The sequence below is a fragment of the Alligator sinensis genome, unplaced genomic scaffold, assembly GCF_000455745.1.
Source record: "Alligator sinensis unplaced genomic scaffold, ASM45574v1 scaffold665_1, whole genome shotgun sequence".
NCBI classification, from domain to species: domain Eukaryota; kingdom Metazoa; phylum Chordata; order Crocodylia; family Alligatoridae; genus Alligator; species Alligator sinensis.
This window is the reverse complement of record NW_005842034.1, coordinates 295,024-319,834: the sequence shown is the minus strand read 5'-3', so window position 1 is coordinate 319,834 and position 24,811 is coordinate 295,024. Positions and strand designations below refer to the sequence as shown.

The 24,811-nt window shown below is 40.7% G+C and overlaps 1 protein-coding gene across 5 annotated transcripts in view; it reads right to left on the bottom strand.

Moving 5' to 3' along the window:
- The window catches only part of SEMA4D (semaphorin 4D), a 77,208-nt gene that overhangs the window by 3,382 nt on the left and 49,015 nt on the right, over positions 1–24,811 (bottom strand). For 3 of the 5 annotated variants that reach the window (XM_006022389.3, XM_014519349.2, XM_025202661.1), the window contains 3 exons: positions 20,598–20,770; positions 20,180–20,223; positions 15,617–18,323 (listed from right to left, as the gene is read on the bottom strand). In XM_006022389.3, coding sequence (XP_006022451.1) covers positions 17,404–18,323; positions 20,180–20,223; positions 20,598–20,770 — 1,137 coding nt within the window. In that variant the 3' untranslated portion in view covers positions 15,617–17,403. The other 2 variants (XM_006022391.3, XM_006022392.3) reach the window with 2 other exon arrangements.

Below are 24,811 nucleotides of genomic sequence, written 5' to 3'. Positions count from 1 at the left end.
GCTGAACGTGCTGCGTTTCGGGAACGCATCTAAGTGGCACACCTGGGCGTGTCCCAGGAACAACAAACTCCAGGGCAATAATGGCTTGTGTAAACACACCCACTAACAAATACACCAGTCACAAAGTATCTTACCCAGGTCTTCTTCCAGTTTTGCATCATTTTGTCATGTTCAGTGATGGCACTTCGCCAGCTATCAAATTCCTTTGTCCATCCATCTTGACCAGCAGAGTCTGAAAATTAAGTAATGGGACAAGTTACATAAGTAATTAGTGATCAAAAAGAGGTGCACCTACCATCTAGTTCTGCAGCAGCTTCAAAAGACATCTTTGTCTGACACAGCACTGGCATGCTGACAGGGTGCTGAAGCCAAGTCTCCCTCGGTGTCTACAGGTCAGATTTTCAGATATGATGAGAACACAAAAGTTCCTATTAGGCCTGTGCAAAGCGGCTAGTATTTGCTTAGGATTTGGCCGATTCGGGGGACAGTGATTCGAATTACTGTCCTGAATTGATTTGACAAATCTTGGCCAGAAGTTTACTTGGGATCTTAAATGGCTTCTGTAACATAGATGTCAGGGATCTGAAGCAACTACCAAACCCAAAGTGGCAGTAGATGACCATAGAAAGCTGACAGCTATATTCAGCCAAGTCAATAAAATAAAACATAAGTTTGTGCACGTGACCGTGTTTTATGCTTGTCTTCAAAGAGCCTCCAACAGCAGACTTTGTGTTTATAAGATAGCAATTATGGTTTAGGAAACAAACCACAATCGCAAACATGGTAGTCTGCGTGGAGATAGGTTTAGCTGCACTTACATTACTAGAAAAATGCAACCTTTGTGGGAACAAATCTGCTTTTTAAAATAATCTTAACAAGGATCTGAATACTGGATTCTTTCCATAGGATGCATCTGAAGTGGGCACTCAACACAGCTAATTTTCTCTAGAAACTAGAAGACTTGACCTTCAGTTGTATAAATGTTTTTACAGATGAGCTAATTGTGCTGCTCATCCCAAGAGCATGTCCAGACTGACTGCATTCAGTTTGCAACCACCTGCCTTTATTTTCCACTGTGATGAGCACTTTTGATGTTTTGCTTCCAGCTTTGGAGATGACTGAGCAGTGGTATTCTGTATTTTCTTCTACAGCATCTTTTACCCAGCTGAGAATATGCACTCTACCATCAGGCAGTGCATGTGATTGCTTATTGACGCACACTTCCATATTCTGTCCATTCTTCTTCCAAACAAAATGTGTGTCACTTGGACCTGTGAAAATGTCAATCACCAAATTACGAGAATGAACATTTCTGACTACGACTGACGACCACATTCAATGGAGAATGAAACAGTAATATGAAAACCAACATTTATTCATGAGATTATATGCAGGGAATTGATTATAGATTTAGGAACATTAATGGCTGAAACTAGTTGTGCTAGGATTTGGTTTGCTGCTATGGTTCTTGAGCTGAGTGCTGAAACATTGAGTGTTGGCTGCAGCCAAGGCTGGGGTTTTTGACAGGGGTGTGCCAAAGCTCCCGCTGGGCCTGAAACCTGGAGGTTCATGGCTAATGGGTCTTGCCCCTCTGCTAAGGGTAAAGCCAATCACTATATTTGGCATCCAAAATGAAGTTTACCCTCTTCCCAGGATCTCTAGAGTGGTTTTTAACAGTGTTCGCAGCAGCAGCAGGATGTTGGCTGCTGTGGTCCCCCTACTTTACCTATGACAGATTAGGGTGTTATGTCTTGTTTTGTGTCAGGGTTGACTGTGTAGTTTTGCTAATAGGTTAGACAGTGGATTTGTATAAGATGGTTTGGATAGGGGTGATCCTACCTCAGGCAGGGAGTTGGACAAGATGACCCCTGGAGTTCCCTTCCAGGCCTAGATCTTCATGGGCACATCTACGTATTGCCCTATGGCAATTTAGTGACGCTACATTGCCATATGGCATGCTATAGCAACATAATGATCATGCGTGTCTACATGTGATCGCCAGACACGTCACTGTAGCAGTGCGCTCCTCAAGTATAATGTACTGCTACAGTGACATAGTGGCAAAATTTAACCATGTGCTGCATGCACAGTGCAGTAACCACCCACACTGTGCCATGCTTTAGTACTTTCTTTCGGAAGTACCAAAAGGAAATACTAAAGCATGGCACCATAGCAACATCACCATATGATGACATGTAGACGTGCCCTATGTTTCTGTGCATGGTCAGAAGCTGGGGAAAATGAGCCAGTGTTGATAATGAGACTCGGAAGCCTAGGACTCGGTAACTAGAAGAGGTTATGAAAGAGTTTGTAAGTGAGAATGGCAGAATTTGGACATTTCTTTCTCACAAGTGGGCTGAAGTAAAAATGGGATTATAACCTGGTCTGTAAGGAAACCTAGGTAATCCTATCTGGAACTGGTACAATGCTGACCAATCATGGGGTAGATCGAAAAGTAAGTGAGTGAAAATTTGGCATCTTTGAATTAATACTAAGAGCGAAAGCCAAATGGGTATCAAACATTTTAATCTAATCATCAATGTTCATTTCACCTGCATGGAGCAAAAAGTGAACAAGCCAAAAGACTGACAGCAGCCCAAGTTGCAAAAAGATTGCTACCAAGAAGAAAAAAGGAAGACATTCTGGTTGGTAGCCACAGTTAAGAAGTAAGTTTGTTTAAGACACCTGTGGCCCAGATGAAAAGAGGGTTTGAAGCTCTCTCTAACCTTTCAGTGTACACTACACATAAAAATGATTATTTGACGAAAAAATTAGAGACCAACTTGCATTCTCAGGAGTTACTGAAAATTGACATGACTTGTTTTGAATTGGTTTGGAAGAGATAATATTTACATAAGCAGGCAGATACTGAACTAAACTAAAAATAGGCAGATTGTGTCAGGTAGGCTTTAAATGACATGAAAAATTAAGGGATCCTAGCACTATTTTCACAAACAGGAAGATTTTGGACTTGAAAAGGCAACAAACTGTAGTAAAACAGAAATGAAGCTTGTATTAAAATACCTTTACATGAATGCAAAGAAACAAAGTAGTAGTAATAGTGGAGATGAATGATGGAGATTTTGATCTAATTAAAACTCGGTAGGATAATTCCGAAAGGAAGAGAAAAAAGGTTGGCAAGGTGCATTTTAAAGTACTGACAATGCCGCTGAGAAAATCTGACAAGTCATAGAGAGAGAAAAAAGAATTACTTGGGGAAATCTATAATGAACTCAAAGCAGCCAACTCCTGCCATCGGCCACAGCCAACAAGGATAACAGAAGAACAAAACTTCCTGAACCACCTGCAAGCCATTTTGGGGTGTTTTAGCTACCCCATTTCTGTAGGTCAACTAATATTGTTGAAGCACTTCCATAAAAGATGGCCATGTTGGTATCAAGGAAGCAAAAACTACACCCAGATGAAAATTCATCCTGCATCTACTATGTACCGAGTGATATTTAAAAGAAAGTCCTGGAGTACTGACCATGAAAAAATTTGAATTCAGGGTGGTTAAAATAGAAATTTGCACTCTATTCTTATTACTGGTAACAGAGGCCACCATGGTACATGGATACCAATACTTTAGGAAAGCATATTTTCAAATGCAATTTGGGCTTTGATTCTAAAAAGGCTTTTAAGTATTTTTAAGATACAGAAGATGTGTAGTTGGTGCAAGCAACCAACGTTCCTTAACATTGTGTAAATAATATTGCTGGCTACACTCTTAGCAAAAAACGGAATCAAATGGTTTAGCCTAGATTTAACTAGGAGCTCCTCAGTATCCAAAGTCAATATTCCCCTGGAAATTGATAAACAAAATTCTACCATCACACAGAATTATTTAACAATCAATTAATTACAAACAAGACAGGAGTTGGTGCCAGGGAAAAGATTTCAAGGCACAAGGCAGGATTTTTTATAAGGGTGAGATTAAAAACAACTGCTGGAGAGTTGTAAAATAAAATTAAGACTGACATGCTCAGAATCTATGAGGAGGACTATAAGGAGTTAAGAGTAATTCTTAAATAACAAATGGCTCAATTACTAACTTTATCTGGAGTGTCCTTGTTTCCTATACCAGTGAAATAGACTGTATTATGGAGGCAGCAGTGTTCAGTCCCAAAAGCCATTTCCCCAAGATTATTCCAGGCAATTAGAAATGCAAGTCTGGATGATTTCCTGCTATTATTACACATTTACATTAAAAGCCAGAAGGGTTGCCAAAGAACACTGAGACTTGTTGAATGGTCCTAAAGTGCTTCAAGAGTTTAACTCAGACATTTTAAATTTCTTTCTTAAGGAAAACTTGATTTCCTTGTTGTGGCTGTATCACAAGCAGTGTGGTCCTGGGTCAGCACCCTGGGGAATCACTGACCAAGTTGTAACCAAGTCATTTTGCCTTTTTTCCCCACAATGTCCATTGTATACACAACCAGCTGAGCTGGGAGGTTTCCCCCCTCTGCACAGATAGTTTTACATATCTACCTTTTGCAACAGCAAAATCTAGATGTGGGCACAACTGTTTGTTTTCTTTGGAGCTCTTGTGGGGGGAGCCTCTGATAGTCTTTCTTCATGTTTCACTGCAGTTCAGTGCTTATTCTTCACTACTTCTATCTAATCACTTTCTCCACTCTGATCACTTTTGTTTACTTTGTTTCCCAGGGCAGTATAACAGGATAAAAACACTTGCTGTGAAACGGCTTAATATCATAAATAATTTCATTTACATATACCTTGATTCTTATATAATGCATAATTTAGTTGTCACAATCCTCTAGGGCACACTGTTCATATAGATCTAAATGTAATGGATTTACTGAAGAAACAAATGAAAACTGTAATTTACCAGCATCTATCTGCTAGAAACTAACACAAAGAAGTATATACTTCTCCTTAAACTAAATGATGCCACTACACCATATTGTTAAGAAGTTGTTGTTGAAAAGAAATTGTAAGAATTTTTCAAGTGGTGGCATCTAAGTGTCTTCAGTATTTATGAATTAGATTAGAAATAATATAATACAGACTGTGTGGATGCCAAGACACTAAATATTTAATCTTAAACCATTTCAAAAAATACTTACAGTCATCCTCTTTTCGAATGCTTGCAAGATTAAAAAAGGAGGTTATAAAATGCAAAAAATAGGCAGGGAATTAAATACATACATTTACTTATGTATAATAAGGTTCTAATATACATAAGAATCCTTTCTGCAGCTGTTGGTTTTATTGTACAGATACTGACACCATTGGAGAACAGATTTCTCCAAGGATTGACCTGACTGTTTAAAATTCAATGGCCTGCAGTCACCGATGACTCAACTTATTACTGGAATAACTATTTGAAGATTTACAGTATTTGAAAACAGAGAACTTACTGTCCACCCTATGTTCACATAAAAAACTCATCCCACCTGGTACCCATGTCTGTAGTCCAGCCACAGACTGAACTACCCTTTTTCCCTAAAGCAGTGATTCTCAACCAGGGTATTGCACAAAATTAGCACTTTTGAATGTACAAACACCTGCACAAGATAAACTCAGTGTGTTCAAATATGAATCCACAGTGTCAAAAATATTTGGCCCTATCACGGTCTTTTTGCGTTCTCTGCAACAGAAGAATTGCTCTGTTATCTTTCTGTATTCAAGAAATGAGTCTCCAGGAATTAGATATAAATCTCCAGGAGACTGCTGAGAGTCACCCAGGAGATAAATGATAGGGCATTTATTAAAATTAATATTAAATGCTGAATCCAACGTTTGAATTTGAATCCAACATCCAACTCTAATGTAATAGTAATGTGCATTTGTCTTGCTGATGTAAAGTCTACACACCGTAATCCATACCTGATATACGCAAGCACACGGACACATTCGTGTTGTGTCATGGGCATGCTGGCATTCCAGAAACCTCCTGGAATAGATTCAAACAGAGTTGGCAATCCTATTTCCACAGCGTGCATTGAGACTAAAAAGGTTGAGAACCACTGCTGTAGAGAAAGGCCCTTCAGGGCAGTAAAGAATCACATAGGGGTAAGGAACCTACAGGCTGTAGGCTGGATCTAGCATGTGAAGAGATTAGATCTATCCCACAGCACCTCAGACAACTGGCAGCATGCTTCTTCATTGGCAGAAGAGGAGGTGCTCTCAGGGTCCTACTGCCTATCGTGTTCGGTGTGTTCTCCATATCACAGAGCAGCATCCCAAGTCCCAGTGCCTACATTTTTTTCTATCTATTCTCTTAACCAACTCTGATGATCACCCTGGTGGGAGGATAGGGGACCTGTAGCAGGGGCTGGCTTGTAAGCAGTGGCCTGTTTTGGCAAAAAGGTTGCCAGCCCCTGACATAGGTTAATGAAAACTTTGTGCTACCTGCCTGTGGAAAAATGTAATATTTTCCATGACTTCCACTCTAACATAGTTCACAAACACTATAGCCAAGATTTTTTCAGCCTCTGGAGTTTGATTTTCAAAAGTACTCAAAGCTCCCCTTAACTCCAGTGGGAACAACAAATCCTACAACACCTCTAACACTTCAATCAACTTGCAAGTGTGTTACTGAAGTCAGTGCAATTTTGGCTTAACTTTACATAAAAGGCATAAAATATTCTTATTTATCTGCAATAAATAAGAAAGACAAGAGTGCGATCAGGCTGTACTGAGAGTAAAGTATACATCTGCAGGAGTTATGGCCACACTAGAAGCAGATTTTGAACAGTGTGTGCTGCTTCAGTTGGCAAAAATATTGTTGGTGTTAAAAGATTGTGTGCGTACGTGTGTGTAATCCTGAATGCTTCTGATAAAAGCTCCAAGATATTAATTTAGAAGGAAAAGATGATGGATGCAATAGAGCTCCTTAGTAGATGTTTCTCTGGCACCAGAACTAGGACAAAAGAATTTAGCATTCTGATTCTGGGGAACAGGAAATAAATGCTAGAAAACCCTGGCTTCTCTGGCAGAAAAGTGAACGGGAGTGTGCAACATTTAATAAACCACATAAAGATGCAGAAATTGAGACCACATGAAGCTGCCTCACTACCCATGCTACTTACTCAATGTAACGCCACTGTGCTATTCCTGGAATTAAAATGATGAAGCTTAGCTTAGGTTTCCCTGAAGAACACTCAAATAAGATTTATCAAGGGTGGAAATTAAGTTGCAAGAGAAGAAGAATGTGACTAATAATCAGGTAAAAGCAAAGAGTAGAATTTAAGAGTTGTCCTTAGCTAATCTCCAGAAACTGAAATCCAATTCATTTTACTGGTTAGTCATTTCTCTGCCTGCAAAGGAATTAGATAAACCTCTCAGACAAGGGCTTTTGTACTAGCTTCATAAAAAAAAAAAAAAAAAAAACTCTCTGGCATCTCAGGTGTTAGAGTAGGGTAACAGGAAGAGGTCTTTGTCCTGACAGGGCCTTTCAGTAATTATCCCAACTGCTGAGAAGGGTTGCCCTATTCATGAAGGATATGTAGTTCTGGAAATTGCTGTTCTGTAACAGAGAGTGTATACAGAAAGACAACAGGGGATTGCAGCAGCAGCATTTGTTTAAAAAAAATTGTATAAGAACAGTCACATTTCTTGATCTCAAAATTGAGTAATGCCCAGGGACTCACCTGCAGCTTTGGTTTGAATAAATATACTGTCTTACAAAGAAATTTCTGAACTTCAGGACCATTGAGGAACCCCTTCACTCAAAACAGGAATTCAGTTTCGACCTGGGCACAGAAAAGATGACCGGAAGTCAAAGGTCAAAGTGAGCTGGGTAAAATGGTGGGGCTTCTTAGGCTGTTAAGGGAGAGCAAGTTTTAGAGGGTGCTAGGATCTGAATGCTGGAGAAATGAAAGAGCCAGGTGATCAGTAAGCATTAGTCACTCCTGATAAACTCGCAAAGGCAGACATAAGAGCTGTGACTCAGCAAACATGAGAACAATGAGTAAGAGGTAAGAAACTGATAGTTGAAGAGGGAAAAGAAAGGAAGCATCTTGAAGTTATGAAGGCTCTAACAACTCATCTTTATATTCTTTATAGTACAAAAAGAAAACCCAGTCAGCAGAGAGAACAAGTTCGCAGCCAACTTAGTATGGTATGATGCTCTTATTCTGGGCAAGCATGATGGAGATGTTTGTAACAGGGTCTAAGCTCTTGAACATGGTAGTTTGAAGAGCAACTAAAAATCACAGTGAGAAACCAGGAGGGAAACACTCCTCTCCAAACTCCTGGGAAGAGGACTACCTTTCTGTCTAGGTACAGTTTGTTTCAAGAAGCAGATGTCATATCTGAAGAACATGTGGCAATGCTTGCACAGAACTTGAATTCTTTGTTGACCTGCTGCTGAATTTACAGAATTGCAACAATGAAAAAAAATGTTGCAGTCTTATCAAAGACGAAGAGCTGCACACGAAACAGTGTCTGTGAAAAACTAAACGTGCAAAAAGAAAAATATACAGTTACCACAGCACAGGACACACAGGAGTATAAAAAAGGCATCTATCTCTAAGTGGTAAAAATTAAAAAAGCCCACAAGGACAGCTGACCTGTCTATAAGGTGAAACAGCCAATATATGCATGACCCATTGCTTCAAATGTGCCAATGGTAAGTGTTTACATAATAGCTAAGTGGATCCCAAAAAAAGGTCTTGCCAAAAGGCAGCCAGCTAAGTCTGCAAAATAATTAAACAGCAAATGTTAGAAATCTAAAGCTAGGAGTTAAGAGTTAGTAGAATGAGGCTGCTCCCAGTTTGTGGACTTATTGATTTAAATTCACATTAACAGTTTGGTTACATCTCACATCTCGTATGCTGACTTCTTAAGTTTTGAGGTAAGTTAAAAATTCAGTCCCATAGTATTTTAGGGGCAGCTTGTAAATAATCACTGTCCAGAAGCAATTGAAGGAGAAAAGAACGTGCAGCAAATGCTAAATTGTTGTGCCCTAAAGGGAATAACAGAATGTCTCCTATCACCTTGGCTTGATCTCCAGCCAAAGGGGATTTATGGCATGAAGAAGACTGGAAAAAGGTGGAAATGCCAGTTTTTATCTTTCCCAAGAGGGACATGATACGTGACTCTGAGTGAGCTGTGGTGAGTGATTTCAGCTGGGATAGTAAAAGTTAACAAGACCTAATTATACCCTGAATAGTAAACATCAATTAGCAGTCAGAGACAGGGATTTCCCATGAAAAACACTGATAGTAGCAAGGGGCAAACAACTGGATCATAACAATGCACAGTCCAAAGCTAAACACTGGTGCTTCATCACCAGTTGAAAAACAAAAAACATGAAAATTGGGAGTGCCTGTGGTCCTTACTCCCAGTAAGGTCATCACGTAAAGCTCTGTTGCTCTAACACACATTCAGATGCATCACCTAGCTCTACTGCATTTTACCATCCAGTACTGTGAAATCAAAATTCTTAGCAGTGCCAATAAATTTGAACTTATAGTCTGAGCCAAGATATTACAGAGACTGAAGGATACAGCAGGCAGGGGATTGAGAACTTTAGCTGTATTACAAAAGAGACACTAAGTTATGAAATCCATTAAGATTAATAACCCACTAACAGAGAGAAAACTAAAAATCCCCTTCTCATTTGAGAGTTCACTGAAAGAGCACCTACAGACTGCATCTGGGTCAAAATCATGGCCCCCCACTCCAAGTTTACTAGGAACATAGGCTCCACAAATGAAATCTACTATTGCCAGTCTCACATGTTACAGTTCGGCAGAATGTAAAGCTAGAGGAAGATTCTGCACACCACTTCTGTTGTCCAACACTGGTTTGCCAGCTCAAAACATCACACACTCCCCAATTATAAGCTCTTCGTAAGAGACCAAATCATTGATATTAAATTGTGTGTGTACATGCTAACTTGGCAATGGGAACACTTCTATTTCAGCAATTACACCAATATGGATAACTGAGACAAAGTCCCTACTGCACCTGATCCAAAGGCTAAAAACATGTAATGCACTAAACAGCAAAACGGTAAATTTGTACAAGTATTCACCTGGCCATTTTCTATTCAAGTTAAAAGGTACATATCAGCAGCTGTGTATTGATCTGAGCCTCAGGAGGCAAGCCACTCTAAAGGCAGAACCTAAGAGAAGAATCCATCATAAAGAGGGCACAAGTTGTGTTCATAGTGTATCACATAGAGACCATCTAAAATTTAAAAATAATGTAACTCCAGCTCTTTGAAACTTAATCGATCATCTTCATTTCCTTAAGTTAAAATAAAAGATCCTGATATTTGGATACCAACCAAATCATTTAAGATCTTACCAGTGAATAAGTGTAACATTCATATATAAAATTTACTGGTGCTTTGACAAAAATCGGTATAAAATACCCCATTAATATCTAAGAGGTAATATGAAAAAGTTATGGGGCAAAAAATATTAGCCTTGTTCCACTGCGCTTGTTTGGGATTGAAACATGGCTATGCAGGATTGCTACAAACTACCTCCGTACCAAATTATTTAGTGGGAGGGAAAACCTCAATTAGTCTAGCCAACTGCACAATACTATAGCATAAAGAAACTGTTGCTATTTCAGCAGAACAGATGATGTGTTAATGTCCTAAAGGAGGAATCATGTAACCCTAGTGATTCTTACCCTTTTCCACCACCCCCACCCAGGGTTTTAACTTAAATCCAGTGTGCTGTAGGTCTAGGAAGAAGATTTAAATAGCAGGTTAAGGTCCTAAAGAAAACCTTCACTTAAAATGAATCTGCTCTGGCACACCACGTACTTTTAGGGTTCCAGCACATATTGTCCTCAGACTGACAGCTGCTGTACACTGATGCATTTAAAGATAAAACACTAACCTGGAAAGTGTTGCCTGCTTGCTCAGATCTACCACCATCACCAAGAATTTAGAAACAGCACATTCGCTTCACAGACCCTACAGAAAGATTTGCAGTCTGCCTGAAGACCTCATTAATTGACTAGGTATCTTCTCAGAACAGGGGTGGGGATACTGACATTCAACAGTTGTTCTGCATATGTGATGAAGTGTAAGGGGCCAAAGCAGACTGCCTAATCTCTGGGCAAGGGAAGTGCTGATCTAACATGTTGATGAGCTCATGACAGCCTTGGTCTATTAAAGAATGTGACATGAAATAAGCTAAGCTTAGTTTTCTTTGCTTTTGTTCATATGACTACAGGATTTTGATGCAAATTATTTGAAAGGCAGCTTTTAAATCCTTGTCTGTTAACATTTATTAGGGGCAGGACTTCTCTAGAAGTAGCCTTGCAGCTAACTTCTAGTATTAAAAAAGCACCAAGGTACAGGGAAGAGGAAAGCGGGGTGAAAAGGAGAGGAGAAATAGAGATCTATACGTAGAGCACAAAGATGCCTTCATAAAATAAACCTATCGATCTGATTAGCACAGCCACAGATATTAAATTGTTCAGTTCAGCCAGCAACCGATTAGACCCTAAAGGTCTGGGCACAAACTAACAATACAAGGAGTCTACAAAACTGGTTACAAATTTGCCATCCCCAGATAAGCATAAAAATAAAATCAAGCATGGATCAAAATGACCATGGAGATTAGAATCAAGGTTAAAGTCAAAATTAAAATCATATAATTTTAAGATCAACATTAATTTCCTGTCCAAAAAAATAAAATTAAATTGCTTAGGAACTTTTACAATATTTTTCCACAGAACCAGGTGACTCTGGGAGAAATGAGGCTTTTAACCTCTATTGGTTTGATCTTGGAACGGTTGTTCACAAGCCATCTGTTGCTCAGCAGTCTACTGCACTGTCCTCAAAATCCAATCTCTAAATCACTATTAATGACTGTTTTACTTTTGTGGACTAGTAGTCAATAAAAAGTGCTTAACGAAGGATGATGACTGGCCATGGTCCAAGGGGAGATCTTTATTGCAGAACAATCCTTAGAATAAAAGTTGGAGAACTACAGCTGGCTAAACCTTGCAATTTCCATCTTATGGGAAAACTAATTCCAAAAGGTCTCTTGAAAAGTTCAATTACTGAGCTTTTCAGCAGAATTGAAAACTCCAAATAGTTCTGATTTGGACATGCTTCGTTTGACATTCTTGAATTCAACTGCTCCTACTTCCTCCCAACAAATCCTTCTGAGCTGCTATGTAGTTGGGTTCTTCTATCCTCCATTCTCCTTTTTGGGCTGGGCTCCTTGGCCAGACATTTGTGCCATAGTCACACAAATCCTCTAATGCACCACAGAGGTTCAAGAAGACAGACTGCCATCAGGCATTGTGGGAAAAAGGATCCAACTAGGGTACCTGGCCTATGGAGGAAGCCAATTCCCTTATGCTCAACAACATATTAAGGGAGACAATAGACAATTATTACTGCATGGTGTTGGTGAGTAAAATCTGATTACCTTTCAAGGACAGAGGTGCTAATTCTGAGATAGGAGGTTGTGAAGTCCCCCTGCAGCTAAATTTGATATCCAGTGCCCCACCCCAGCCCCTACTTTAGCTTAATTTTTCTGTTAAAAGTGACCAGTTAACAATTTAAGATATATCCTTACAATTTAGTGTTACCAACATCTAGCATGGAAGATACTGATACCTTTAACTATTGTTCAAGTTTATAGACTGCTCAAAGCAAACTGAATTTTATTAGTAGATGTTTAGGATTCTGAATCCAAAAAGATGACAAAGCCAGTAGGAAAACACAAATCGCCCAAGCAAGGGACTAACATTAGAGGGGTGGGGATGAGGAGGGGAATGCAACTAGGTTACAGAAAATACTACATTTGATTCATATTCAACAGTTTTTGTTTCTCATACAAGCTAGACTTTTTAAATGAAAGCTCAGATTCTACAGCACAATTATGTGACTGCATTATACATGGTGCCCTTTTTAGAAGCTTTCATAGATTCATAGATGTTAGGGTCGGAAGGGACCTCAATAGATCGAGTCCGACCCCCTGCATAAGCAGGAAAGAGTGCTGGGTCTAGATGACCCCAGCTAGATACTCATCTAACCTCCTCTTGAAGACCCCCAGGGTAGGGGAGAGCACCACATCCCTTGGGAGCCCGTTCCAGACCCTGGCCACTCTAACTGTGAAGAAGTTCTTCCTAATGTCCAATCTAAATCTGCTCTCTGCTAGCTTGTGGCCATTATTTCTTGTAACCCCCGGGGGCGCCTTGGTGAATAAATACTCACCAATTCCCTTCTGTGCCCCCGTGATGAACTTATAGGCAGCCACAAGGTCGCCTCTCAACCTTCTCTTGCGGAGGCTGAATAGATCCAGTTTCTCTAGTCTCTCCTCGTAGGGCTTGGTCTGTAGGCCCTTAACCATACGAGTGGCCCTTCTCTGAACCCTCTCCAGGTTATCCGCATCCCTCTTGAAGTGCGGTGCCCAGAATTGCATGCAGTACAATCTTTAATCTAACATTTCTTTCTCCATCCATATGTCATATTATTCTCCCCTGCCAAACACATTTTATATTGAATGTAGTGCTAGAGGAAACTCTAGTCAAGTTTCTTTTCTCTAAGACAGAGGTGCTCAAGGTTTTGGCCCTGGGGGCCAAAGAAATGGCATAGAATGGGTCCTCAGGCCTGATCAGGTCTCATGCCACCCCCGTGCACCTGTATGTCACCCCCACACTGTCCTTGCCCAGTCCCACATGCCAGGATCAGACTTCAGGGCCCCGCACCGGTCCTACCCAACCCTATGCACCAAGATCAGACTCCAGGGTCTTGCCCCATCCTTGTGGGCCTTGGACCCTCTGCCACCCTGCACACCTAACCTGGCGTACAGGATTAGGGTCTGTAGGGCTCCCCATAGACACATGGGGAGCCTTGTGGGCCAGGTGACATGGCGCCGGTGGCCAGTTCTGGCCCACAGGCCAGGAGCTGAGCACCTCAATCTAAGGTATCATTAATATTTTCTGCAAATATTTAAACAACTCTGGCTAGAGAGTTGCTTAGGTAACTGCCGCTGCTTAGCAGCAAAGAACATTCCCATAATTTTTAGAAGCCTCCACAACACGGTAGCATCAATTTGGTGGTTTAGCAGTGTTTCAGCCATGGAACACAATTTCCATTCAGGGAGCAAGAGTCCTGCAGCTGCCAGAGGAAAAGACCTAATTTTCAGAAGAAAATGAAACATCTCATCCTCCACATAAGATGAATAGTTCAGTGCTTTTAAAAGGAAAGTAATGTATTTTGTTTAAGTTACAACACCAAGTTTATTTTCTGAATAAGAACATGTTTGGCTTCCCTGTATTGCTATTTTAAGTTGTAAGATTTCAAATGTAAGAACTGGTGACACTACCCAGTCTTTTAAAAATAAGATTAATTACATTCTTTGTCTTTACCTGCTGCCACAGGTGAAAGCAACTCCTTTTAAATTTACAAAACTATTTAAAAGAGAGCAAACACATGAAAAAAAGTTAGAGCCAATGTTTACACATACCAATATCAATTTAAGATTATGGATCATGCATTTTTTTCTTCCAATTTCTGCTGTTTATCCTTTGGTGTTTCTCATCTTAGGCAACAAACTAAACATTCATTAATGACATTCTCAACTCAGTATAATGTTTGGACAGCAGACACTGAAGGGAATGTATATTATAAAAACTGTTTCCACCCCAGCCTTTCAATTCATGGAAACATGGCCTTCCATTTTGTAAAAAATATTTTGGTCAAATTCAGTCTAACAGTTTTCCATGAATAAAGAATATGAACATGAAAAAAATGCGTACAAAACATGTCCAAACCTATTCTCCTAATCAAGTAATAAAATTGTTTAAAATAACATATTTCTATTCATTGAACTTAATCTCACACTCCACGGTCCTGCAGTAAAATTGTTTTGAATTCAAAACAGTCAGATACTATACCACATGCCCACTTAATGAAAAGCTATGAAATTCTGGGAAAAAATACACAACAGCCGCTTAGGCTTCCATACCATTATATGCTTCCACTGATGTATACATAGTGCAAAGAAAGCTATCAAAACCATGAGGAACTTAGCATCTAATAGAAACAAACCTAAAAATATCTGGGGAGGGTAAAATATGAAAGTAAATGCAAATCACACAAAACATATTGCTGAAACTTTAAATGTGTGAATTTACACACACTTGTGATTCAGCAAATTAGTTAAGTACGTAAGTCTATTAAAGTCAACTGACTAGTCACATACTTAATGTGCGTCATGGACTTATGAACTTTGCTAAGCTGGACGTAGAGTTTTCAGTACAGTATTAGGGTCTAACCTTGAAAGGTGCTGACTGACACTTATTCCACTGGTTTCAGGACAGGTCTTTAGATTGACACTCCTGAAGCCAGCTTTTTATATCACACGTATTAAATCAGAACGTAGGAACAGACATAAATATGCAATGAGGAAAGTGCTGATTTACGTAGGGTCCTCCTACTTACCTGTGGCTTGACAGAAGAGGTGAAAGGTTCCATGGACACTAACATGCTGGGCCTGGTCACTGAGGAAAGGTGGCAATAACATGACCATTACAAGCTCTGGGCTAGACCAAACATCAGGCTGGTTATTGGTGGGTGAAGGAGGTGAATCACTTCCCACACAGGACAAAAAGGAGGTACCAGTAGGAGGGAAAGGTATAGGAGATGAGGCTGTGTGACAGAAGAGGACAGAAAAGAAAAAAAGAGGGCACTAAGGACAAAAGTTGTAAGAAATACATCACACACTGAAGAAATAATGCAAAAAAAAGGATAAATGAATTTTAGAAGGGCAATAAAAGAAGATGTCACTAGCTTCCTGGAAAACAGATTCATTCGCTCTCCTCCCTACCCCCAGGATTTAAACCTGAAGAGAAAACCCGGTGGAAATTGATTACAGAAGGCTTCATCGTCCCACTTACAGAAAACCACAAGGAATGTTAGGCCTTAGAACATGCAAAATGGCATCATGATGTCAAGGGTCATGGAAACAAAGATAATACAATTTATTTTAATATTTATTCCATCACATTTCTTTTGTACACAATTAAAAATAGAAAAATAAAACCAAACTGAATCTTATAAAATATAAACGGTTTACACTAAGACGGTCTAATAATACTATGTTTGAATGAAGGTCACCATAAAAAAAAGCAGCCCAGGCATACCTATTCACTAGGAATATTCTCTCTACTTCTAACAATATTTACAGAAAGACACAGTGAGAGGAACAATTCTTTAGAACTGTACTGCATGAAAAAAAAAAAAAAAACTTTTACAGACAAACAGTGCTCCTGTGAATCAGGCTTAGAATAAGAATGCACTTGCAGGCATGATTCACGTGACAGTCCAGGTAACTGATGAGCAAATCCAGTTTCAGTCTCCAGTTGCATAAGAGATCAGTGGAAGTCATCCAGAAAAGCTGAAGTAGTAGGAAGGTTTTGTTATGAAAAGGAAGTTGAGTTACTTGCCATGTTTTCTTGTCCAGCTGTGTTTGCAACAGGCAATTCCAGCAAGTTCACCCCATCCAATGTTTATAGAGAGTTCTTCTCATAAATTCTCAATCGGTTCCAGTGCAAAACACTCTGTGTCACAGCTCAGTGACAGCTGCTTGCCTGTACCATTTCGCTTTTTTCAAAACATGACATCCAGTTTTGTATGGAAACAAAATGTGACTTTGTCCAAGCTTGTTTAAGAACAAAAAAGCTTCCCTATAGCTATAACCCCCCCCCACAACGAATCCAAATTCCTGTTGTACCTATATTTCTAGAATGGAAAAAAAACAGAACAACAACAACAACAAAAGCACTGAAGCAAAGATTATCCCTGAGAATCTTACGCAAGTCAAGCCAGATCCATCCCAGCATACATTAAAATCTAAAAGGTATACAAAGGTAATTTTTGAAAATTAAACTTTAAGTAAAGCTACCCAATGTGTCAACAAACGCAATTAAAAGCATATATTAAGAATAACTAGAAGCAAACAAAAATGTCCCAATCTGGACAAAAGACTATAATTTACCAATCTGATAAACTAAACTTCATTTCCAATTTGGAATTAAAATTAAATTAGATTTTTTTTTTTTAATGGCAGCTAAAACGTGCAGACTGGAGGTACTTTTTGAAGCCAACTGTATTCGAGTCATTGTTATTTTATGGAAAATAGGGATTAAATAAAATCAGTTACTCTATCTGCAAACTTTAAAAGTATTCTGAAAAATCTTGGGAATAAACAAATGGTGATCTGAAACTGGCCATTTTTTAAAAAGAATAAAAGAACCACTATGAACACTATGATTTGCAGATAAAAAACATGTTTCTACTCTAGCAAAGTTTGAGAGATTGGCTTGCTGTATAGGTTAAGCGCACATAACCTTCTATGGCTCAGCTGTCACATCCATACTATCCGAACTCAAACAATTAGCTGTAAGAACCACAGTTACTGTCACAATTAAAGTGGAGGAACGTCTCCTTCAGTCACCCTCTGCATCCGAGTCAACATATTTTAGTTCACACTTAACATCAAAAGGTTTGCCCTTGACTTCTTTGAGAGCCTGCGATTCATCATGATGCCGAACCTGGCCATTTCCAGTGTCTTGTTCAGTCTCGTAGCCAGTATCATGTGCAGGCTTTGGCTGCTCCCCATTTTGAATGCTGATGCTGGCTTGCTCCACTAATGTTTCTTTTGCACTTTGCTCACAATCAGAGAAATCTGCCTTGGACTTTTTCTTACCAAATAACATAGCAGACCGGAATTTTAAACATTGGCCTGGTAAATACCCTTTGTAACAGTTGTAGGTGAACAGACACAGGAAGAGAATAAAAAAGAACAGAAATAGGAACATTAAAAGGAAATTATCATTTGACTTTAAGAACATTGTCTTTTCTGGGATTGCATCAGGAACTGGATTGAAGATCCCAGTGTTGGAAGTTGCACTTGTAAGGATGGGAACAACTGGTTTTGTTATTGTCCTTGTTGTTGTTAGTGGTACAATCTGAGTGGTTGAAGTTTGAGCAGTAGACCCTTCTGTTGGTACAGGTGACACTTTTGGCACATTGTTATTACCTTCTGTCTGTGTTGCTGGGTGGGTTGGGCCCACTGTGGTATGTTGGATTTTTTTCAGTTCCAAAATATGTTTAGCCACCACTTGAGAAAACTTCTTATTCTTCACTTTTTCTTCTGACAAACACTGATAAACACCACTGTCTCCTTCTGACAAATTGAAGATGAGCAGTGCCTTCTCCAGCAGACGATACTTGGGACTCTCCACTCTCAGTACGTCATCCTTGAACTTCCAAACTACCTGTGCCAGGTTGGACTTTTGAGAACATTTGAGTTCTGCTGTGCTCCCATGCTTGAATGTATGCTGCAGAAAATTCTCTCTTACTTTATCTGGAACATCAAAATAAATGTGCAAAGTATCAGCAATAATTTCTGTTTGCACTAATCTCTATTGTTTCGTGATTCCTCTAGTCACACTGGAAATATAAAGTGTATGCTTCTAAGGCTACCTCCTCAACAACTACGGAGAAGACAACATGCAAAGTCAGCACCGAATAGCTACGCCTGAGAAACTAAGGGGCTACGGGATATAAAATCTGAGACTAAGTTTTGAAGCAAGCTCCACCTTGCAAATATTAGACAGAAACCTCCACAGGGACTGATTAATCCAACATCTGCCTATTGAGGGATTTCTCTGCATCCTCCTCTGAAACATTTGGTGCTAGCCAAAGTCAGAGACCAGAAACTGAACTAAATGGCCCACAGGTCTACTGCAGTCTACTTACCATTCTTAGGTGTAAGTCAGGATGTCAAACACACAGCCTGCAGAGCCCTGTCATCCGGCCCCCAGGGCTGCCCCTGAATGTGATCAGACACACAGGGGCATAAAGTGCGCCTGTGGCCTGGGGGAGGTCCATGGGCCCCTTCCCATTTCTTGTCTCTGTCCCTCTCCCTCTTCATACCTAATGCAGCAGCTGCTCTAGCCAGTCTGGGGCCCACACTGCATGTGACATGGATCCTGAAGTGGCTGGAATTGGCACCATGCACAGCGCATTCCAGCCAGAGTGGCAGCCGCACTGTGTACAGTGCATGCCCTGGTCAGACTTTATCATACACAGCACCTACTCTGGGACGCCTCTTGCACACAGCACGTACTCCAGCCAGTCTGGGACCTGTGCTACAGACAGTGCTTTCAGGCGTGGGTCTCCAGACTTGCCAGGGTGGGCACCATGTGTGGAGCAGTCCAGCTGGGGCAGACACCATGCGCAGTGCAGATTTCAGACTGCCTGGAGCAGCCACTGGATCAGGTTGGCCAATTGAAGGGGAAGGGGAAGGGGAAGAGGATCTGTGGGCCCAGACTGTCCCTGTGCCACTCATTTGGCCTGTGGGACCACATGAGTTTGACTTCCCAGGTGTTAGTAGTACATTTTGAGTATGTACATACTATAAACATCTAAAAATAAATCCAAATATAACTAACATTATCCAAATACTACTTCTCAGTTGTAACTCTCTTCCGATACATATGTATGTACAGAACATACAACACAGTAAAATTATCAAGAGACACTTTCACAGTGGTTCATACTATATATATATATTAATAACAATACAAAGTAAAAATAAACCCTTTGGAAGCTACTGCAATGCAAGTCTCCTAAAAGTCTACTTTTCCTCAAAGCTTCCTTGACCTGATGACAGCAGCAATATACATATTATAAACCAGAAAAACATGATTATTTGAACTGTGAACATACTGCAGCATCATTTCAATTACTCTAGGTCTTATTTCAAATGGTATTCAGAACTTTTCTCCCATTCATAAATCAGCTTCTTTGACATTCATTTCCTCTGCTGCAAGAACAATCTTCTGATGCTTATTAATGCTGCCATTAGAATTCCCAAGTGATCAAGCAATTACCTAGAATTTAATGGAGGGCTCTTTAATATAATTATTTAGGGTAAACATTAATCTAATTCATAAGCTACTGTTGCAGTGGCCTGGATTCATTTGAGTGTTTACTGTATTGTGTGTAATATTATGACATGTATATATACAAATACAGACATTCCAAGATGAGATGTACACTGCACAGATTTGCAAATACAATATATAAAGCATAATTTTATACAGTAAGTACAAACACACAATGATAGGTAAAAATGCAAAATAAATTGAACTCCACACCCTTTTAAGTGTATTACACAGGTATTTTTAAATTACTTTTATAAAAACCAAGACTTACCAGAACAAAATGAGGCATCTCCACCTATATTCTGAATCCAATCCCTATGAAAAATAATCAAAGCATTTGAAATTGTAATAATCTACCCCTGACATAGACATATTAAATGAAGGATCATTTTTTCTAAATATAGGCAGACATTTACAGTTCTTTCCAGGAAACTGCTACAAAAATTGGTGCATTTTTATGAAGGTATATGCTTGTGGATAGAATTATAAAATTAAAAAAAAATGGTCTTATCTGTTGTTCCACTGTATTGCATGTTCATTAATGCCAACTGGATTTTTCAAAATTAAAGTTAATAAATAAATATTTAAAATACAACAGATATTAGTATGATCTTGCTAGAAGACATTTACAGAACACACGTGGAACATTTTTTATTGTTCACAGCAGAATAATCAAGAGGTGCCATTACCTTTCACTTTCACTTTCTTTAAGAATATCAGTGCAGGAGGCTTCATGTGGTTTCCAAGCACAGTAAGGATCTCTTGCTAAAACGCAGTCAACACAAGTGGTGTACTTGTCACAAAAGGCAACAGGAGACTGAACCACACCAGAATTTGAGCCTGCATAGAGATGCCTTTTACCCTATATATACACATGACAAAGAAGAAACATTTGTCTTCTAAAAATTAGGTGACAAACTTGTTAAATTATTTTTAAAATCATATTATTAGAATGCAAGAGGCTATGTAATAAAAAACAACCATATGTTCAGTAAAACATATGGGAGAGGAGGGATGCCATGTTTTGTTTTGAATAGCATTTGTTTTACAAAGGAAAAGTAGCTGACTTTGAAAGCATTCAGTGATACTAGAAGTTAAGCAGAAAGAAAGGAGAAACTGGTATAACTATGAATCCTAATAATGGGAGTAAGTCTTCAACTTTAAACCCAGAGTTATACGTAAATTAAGTGGCTCTCTGTTTTGTGATGCTGAGAGGAAAATGAGGGAGAAGTGATATCAGATTTCATGCAAGAGATGCACGTCTGCTAATACAGGGTAGTTTTAGGCACTTCTGAAGAGCAACAGGGGAATGCTTCCCATAATTACAACCTTTATTCTGCTCCCACGTTGACCTATGCATGCAGTTGCATTTCCAATTACTTAGATGCAGTCTACTAACTTCAGTTCCACTACATTTCCATGAAGTTGCTCAATTATAATGAAAGCTGGGGTGTGTAATTATTACTCAGCAAACAGCACAGAGCTCAAACCTTGTGTTTCTGTTCACACAATGTTGTCATATAGATTGACTAACTAGAAGGGAGGGGGGGGAAATCCAAATGGTTGGGCAGGGCTGGAGCTGCAGCTGCTGCTCAGCTGGGTGGTGTGTGGGGTTTGGGGCCCAGGGCCATATGTGACTGCAGGGCCCTAGCAGGGAGTGGGATGGGGCTGTGGGCAGCTCGTCCAGAGTGGGGTGGGGAAGGAGGTGGGTTGTGGCTCCCTGCTGCTGAGCGCACTCTGGAAGGGGGGGGGGGGCACATGCTCCCTAGATCTGTACACAGGGTGGAGGCAGGCTGCCCACAACAGGCTCAGGCTCCCAGCCCTGCTGCCTTCCCCCCAGACACTCCACAGCCCAGCAGGTGGGACCCAGCATGGTAGGACAGAGTGGGGCAAGGCAGGGTGAAAAAGCTTGTTGACACTGCCCTGCGCTGCCCTGGCAAAGTGCCCACTGCCCGCCCAGCAGCAGCTGGGGTGGCAGCGTGGAGTTGTGCCTCCTGCTGCTGCTGGCCAGGCAGGGGGCATTTCACGAGGGTGGTGTGGAGCTTGCAGCAGCAGGGAGCTTCCCCGCTTGGCCCCACTGTGCCGTGGAGGCCCTGGGGGTGGGGGGCAAGCAGCAGGGCAGGGAGCCCAAGCACACAACAAGTAGCCTGCCCTCCCCCCTCCCCCCACCAGACTGCTCTGACTGTGCCACCCACTGGGTTGGGGACCCGGGGTCCATGCTCCACTCTGCTGCAGCACCTGCCACCTCCTGTGGGTGGCAGCTGGGACTTGGCTGCTGCTGGCGGGGCAGGAGGCTGCAGACCCAGGTCTCTGGCCCCATAGCCCCAGTAGTTGGGGGCCCCCTCCAGCAGGGCTGGGGTGGGGAAGTGAGGGGCCTGGACCTGCATCCTGGTGAGTGAACAGGTCAGGGGGAGCTCTGATTTTCTATGATAAAAAACCCAAAATCAAATACTAGAATTTCTAGGTACTTAGAATTTATGTTATTATAGTGACTGAGGCACTGGTAGGCTTCCAAATTGCTTTAAAATAGTAAATATATCAATAAAACACTGTGTTCAATTGATACCTATATACATAGTGGTGTTTTATTTTATTCATGGATTTGGGTTTTTTTAATCAGAGAATTTGCAATTTTTTAACAGAGAAAGCAGGATCCCTGCTGATCACTCCAAAAGCAGCGACAGAAGGCACACTATAGGATCTAAATGAACTAAAGCTCAAAGAAACACTATTATTGCAGGCTAGTGGTTGTCAACCTTTTCAGACTTAAGGCACCCCCTGTTCGATTCACGGCACACTCACTAGACTCAAGGCACCCTGAAGAAAATGCCAGCCTTCTTAGCATTCACCTTTTTTTTTCTGATTATAGAAAAAAAGTTACAGAAATTCTTCTGTTGCAAAGAAATCATAAAGACCAGGTCAGAGTGTCTTTGACACTAGGGATTCTTACTTGAAATCTCTGGGTTTATCTCGTAAATCATGTGTAGGTGCTTGCAGACCTAAGAGTGCTAATATTGGGTAGCAGCTTGAGGCACCATTGAAAGGGTTTCATGGCACTCTAAGGTACCACAGCACCCTAGCTGAGAATCACCGCTGTAGGTTAATTGTTCATTCTTCAAGTATGTGCCAGTGTGGATCCCACTATATGTGACTGGAAAGTAATGTCCTCCAAGGATATTGGGATTAAGGAATACAGCTGTATTAGTCAAATGACTGAGGAAACGATGCTGTTCTGGACTTCTTATCTGACCTTGCTGCCATGTCAAAGGTATAATGTTTAACAAAGGTCAGCAGGTCACTCTCGTCAAACCTAGCACATCTCAATTACCAGCACATTTCTAAAGCAGGCATATCATGATGTTCTGAGTGTGTGCCCTACTACCACCTCTTTTGAATGCACATTGAAACATAAAGCATGACCTACTTTTCCTGTAAGGCACCGGAGGATATGGCCACAGAGGGTGGGAAATAATCTAAAGGGTTTAGTCCTAACAAGATAATAAAGTAAGGCTCTTGAAATATCCAGTGCAAGTAGCTTTTTCTGTGCTTGTATCATGTGTGTTTTCAGAAAGAATATTGACAGGTTAATCTTATGCTTTATGCAAAAACCTGAGATTACCATAGGGATGGATTTAGGTACAAAGTGATTCTGAGACCACACTGCATGAAAGGATTGCAAGGTGGGGCCATAGGATCTTGGAACTTACTAACCCTGATTTGAGGCAACAGCCACCAAAATGACTTGTCTTGAGCATAAGGTGATATACCAAACAATCTGAAAGCTCCAGAAGTTGCAAGTGAAAAAATGCTGGGATCAAAGGCACAAGTTGAGTTTCTAACAGATAGTCAAACATACAGGAGGTCCCTGAGGAGCCCTGATACCAGAGCATGTGAAAAGACAGTACAATCACATCAGAATATGACATGCCAATGTTGCTCAAGGTGGACTAAATGCCATTGTAGCATATTTCACATGCAGAATGTAATGAAGTTTCTTTGGCACCGGGACCTCTACCACTTCCAGGTTACTCTTGGCTATCCATATAGAGAATGAGTTTTGTTTGGAGGTGCAGGTCTTCCCAGAAAACGACTTTGTAGTCTGAGTGATAATTTCATGACCCAAATGAGAATATACCTTACCATTATTGTTCAGCCAACAACATTCAAGCTGTCAGGTGCAAGATCTGACCAAAGTTTGGCGTTATGTTCAGGGAAATGAGGAAGTAAATAGAAGGTGGCCAAAATGAACATATGCAAATAGTCAAACAGCCAGAACTGTTTTAGCCAGGATCAGCCTGGAGCAACCAGGGTCAACATGGTCATCCCATCTGACTGGATATCACTGTGGGGAACAGGGGAATCAGGAAAACGTAGGAGGACATGGAGGCCATTGCAGCACGAAGGCATCCCGTAAGCAGGGAGGTCCTACTCCAAAAGGATCATGAGCCGGAGGTTCTGACATGTGTCGTGCTCTCTCAATGATGAACAGATCTACGACAGCAGTTGGCACCTTTTTAAGCTACAGGCCAGACTGACCCAGTTTGGGTCAGAGACAGGCAGGCAGGCAGCAGGACCTAGCTGCCACTAGTATATGTTCTAATACATATGGTATTCTTAGTTCTGGAGTACGCCCAAGTGTCAGAAGATGTCTCAGGACTTGAAGACACTCTTGCTTCTTCTGGAAGCTCATCAGGTGGTTGGATACGGTTCTGCCCCGGCTCTGGACCATGCTGTCACTGCCTCAAGATCCCAACACAGGTCCAGAGCAGCTCCATGCCCTACCAGCACTGCTTCAATTCCAAGGCTTTAGTTCCTTTTTCTTATCAATGTATTAAGACCTTTGTTCATTGTTCTAGAGCAGGGGGTTTCAACCTTTTTTAGGCTAGTACCCCTGGTGGCTGAA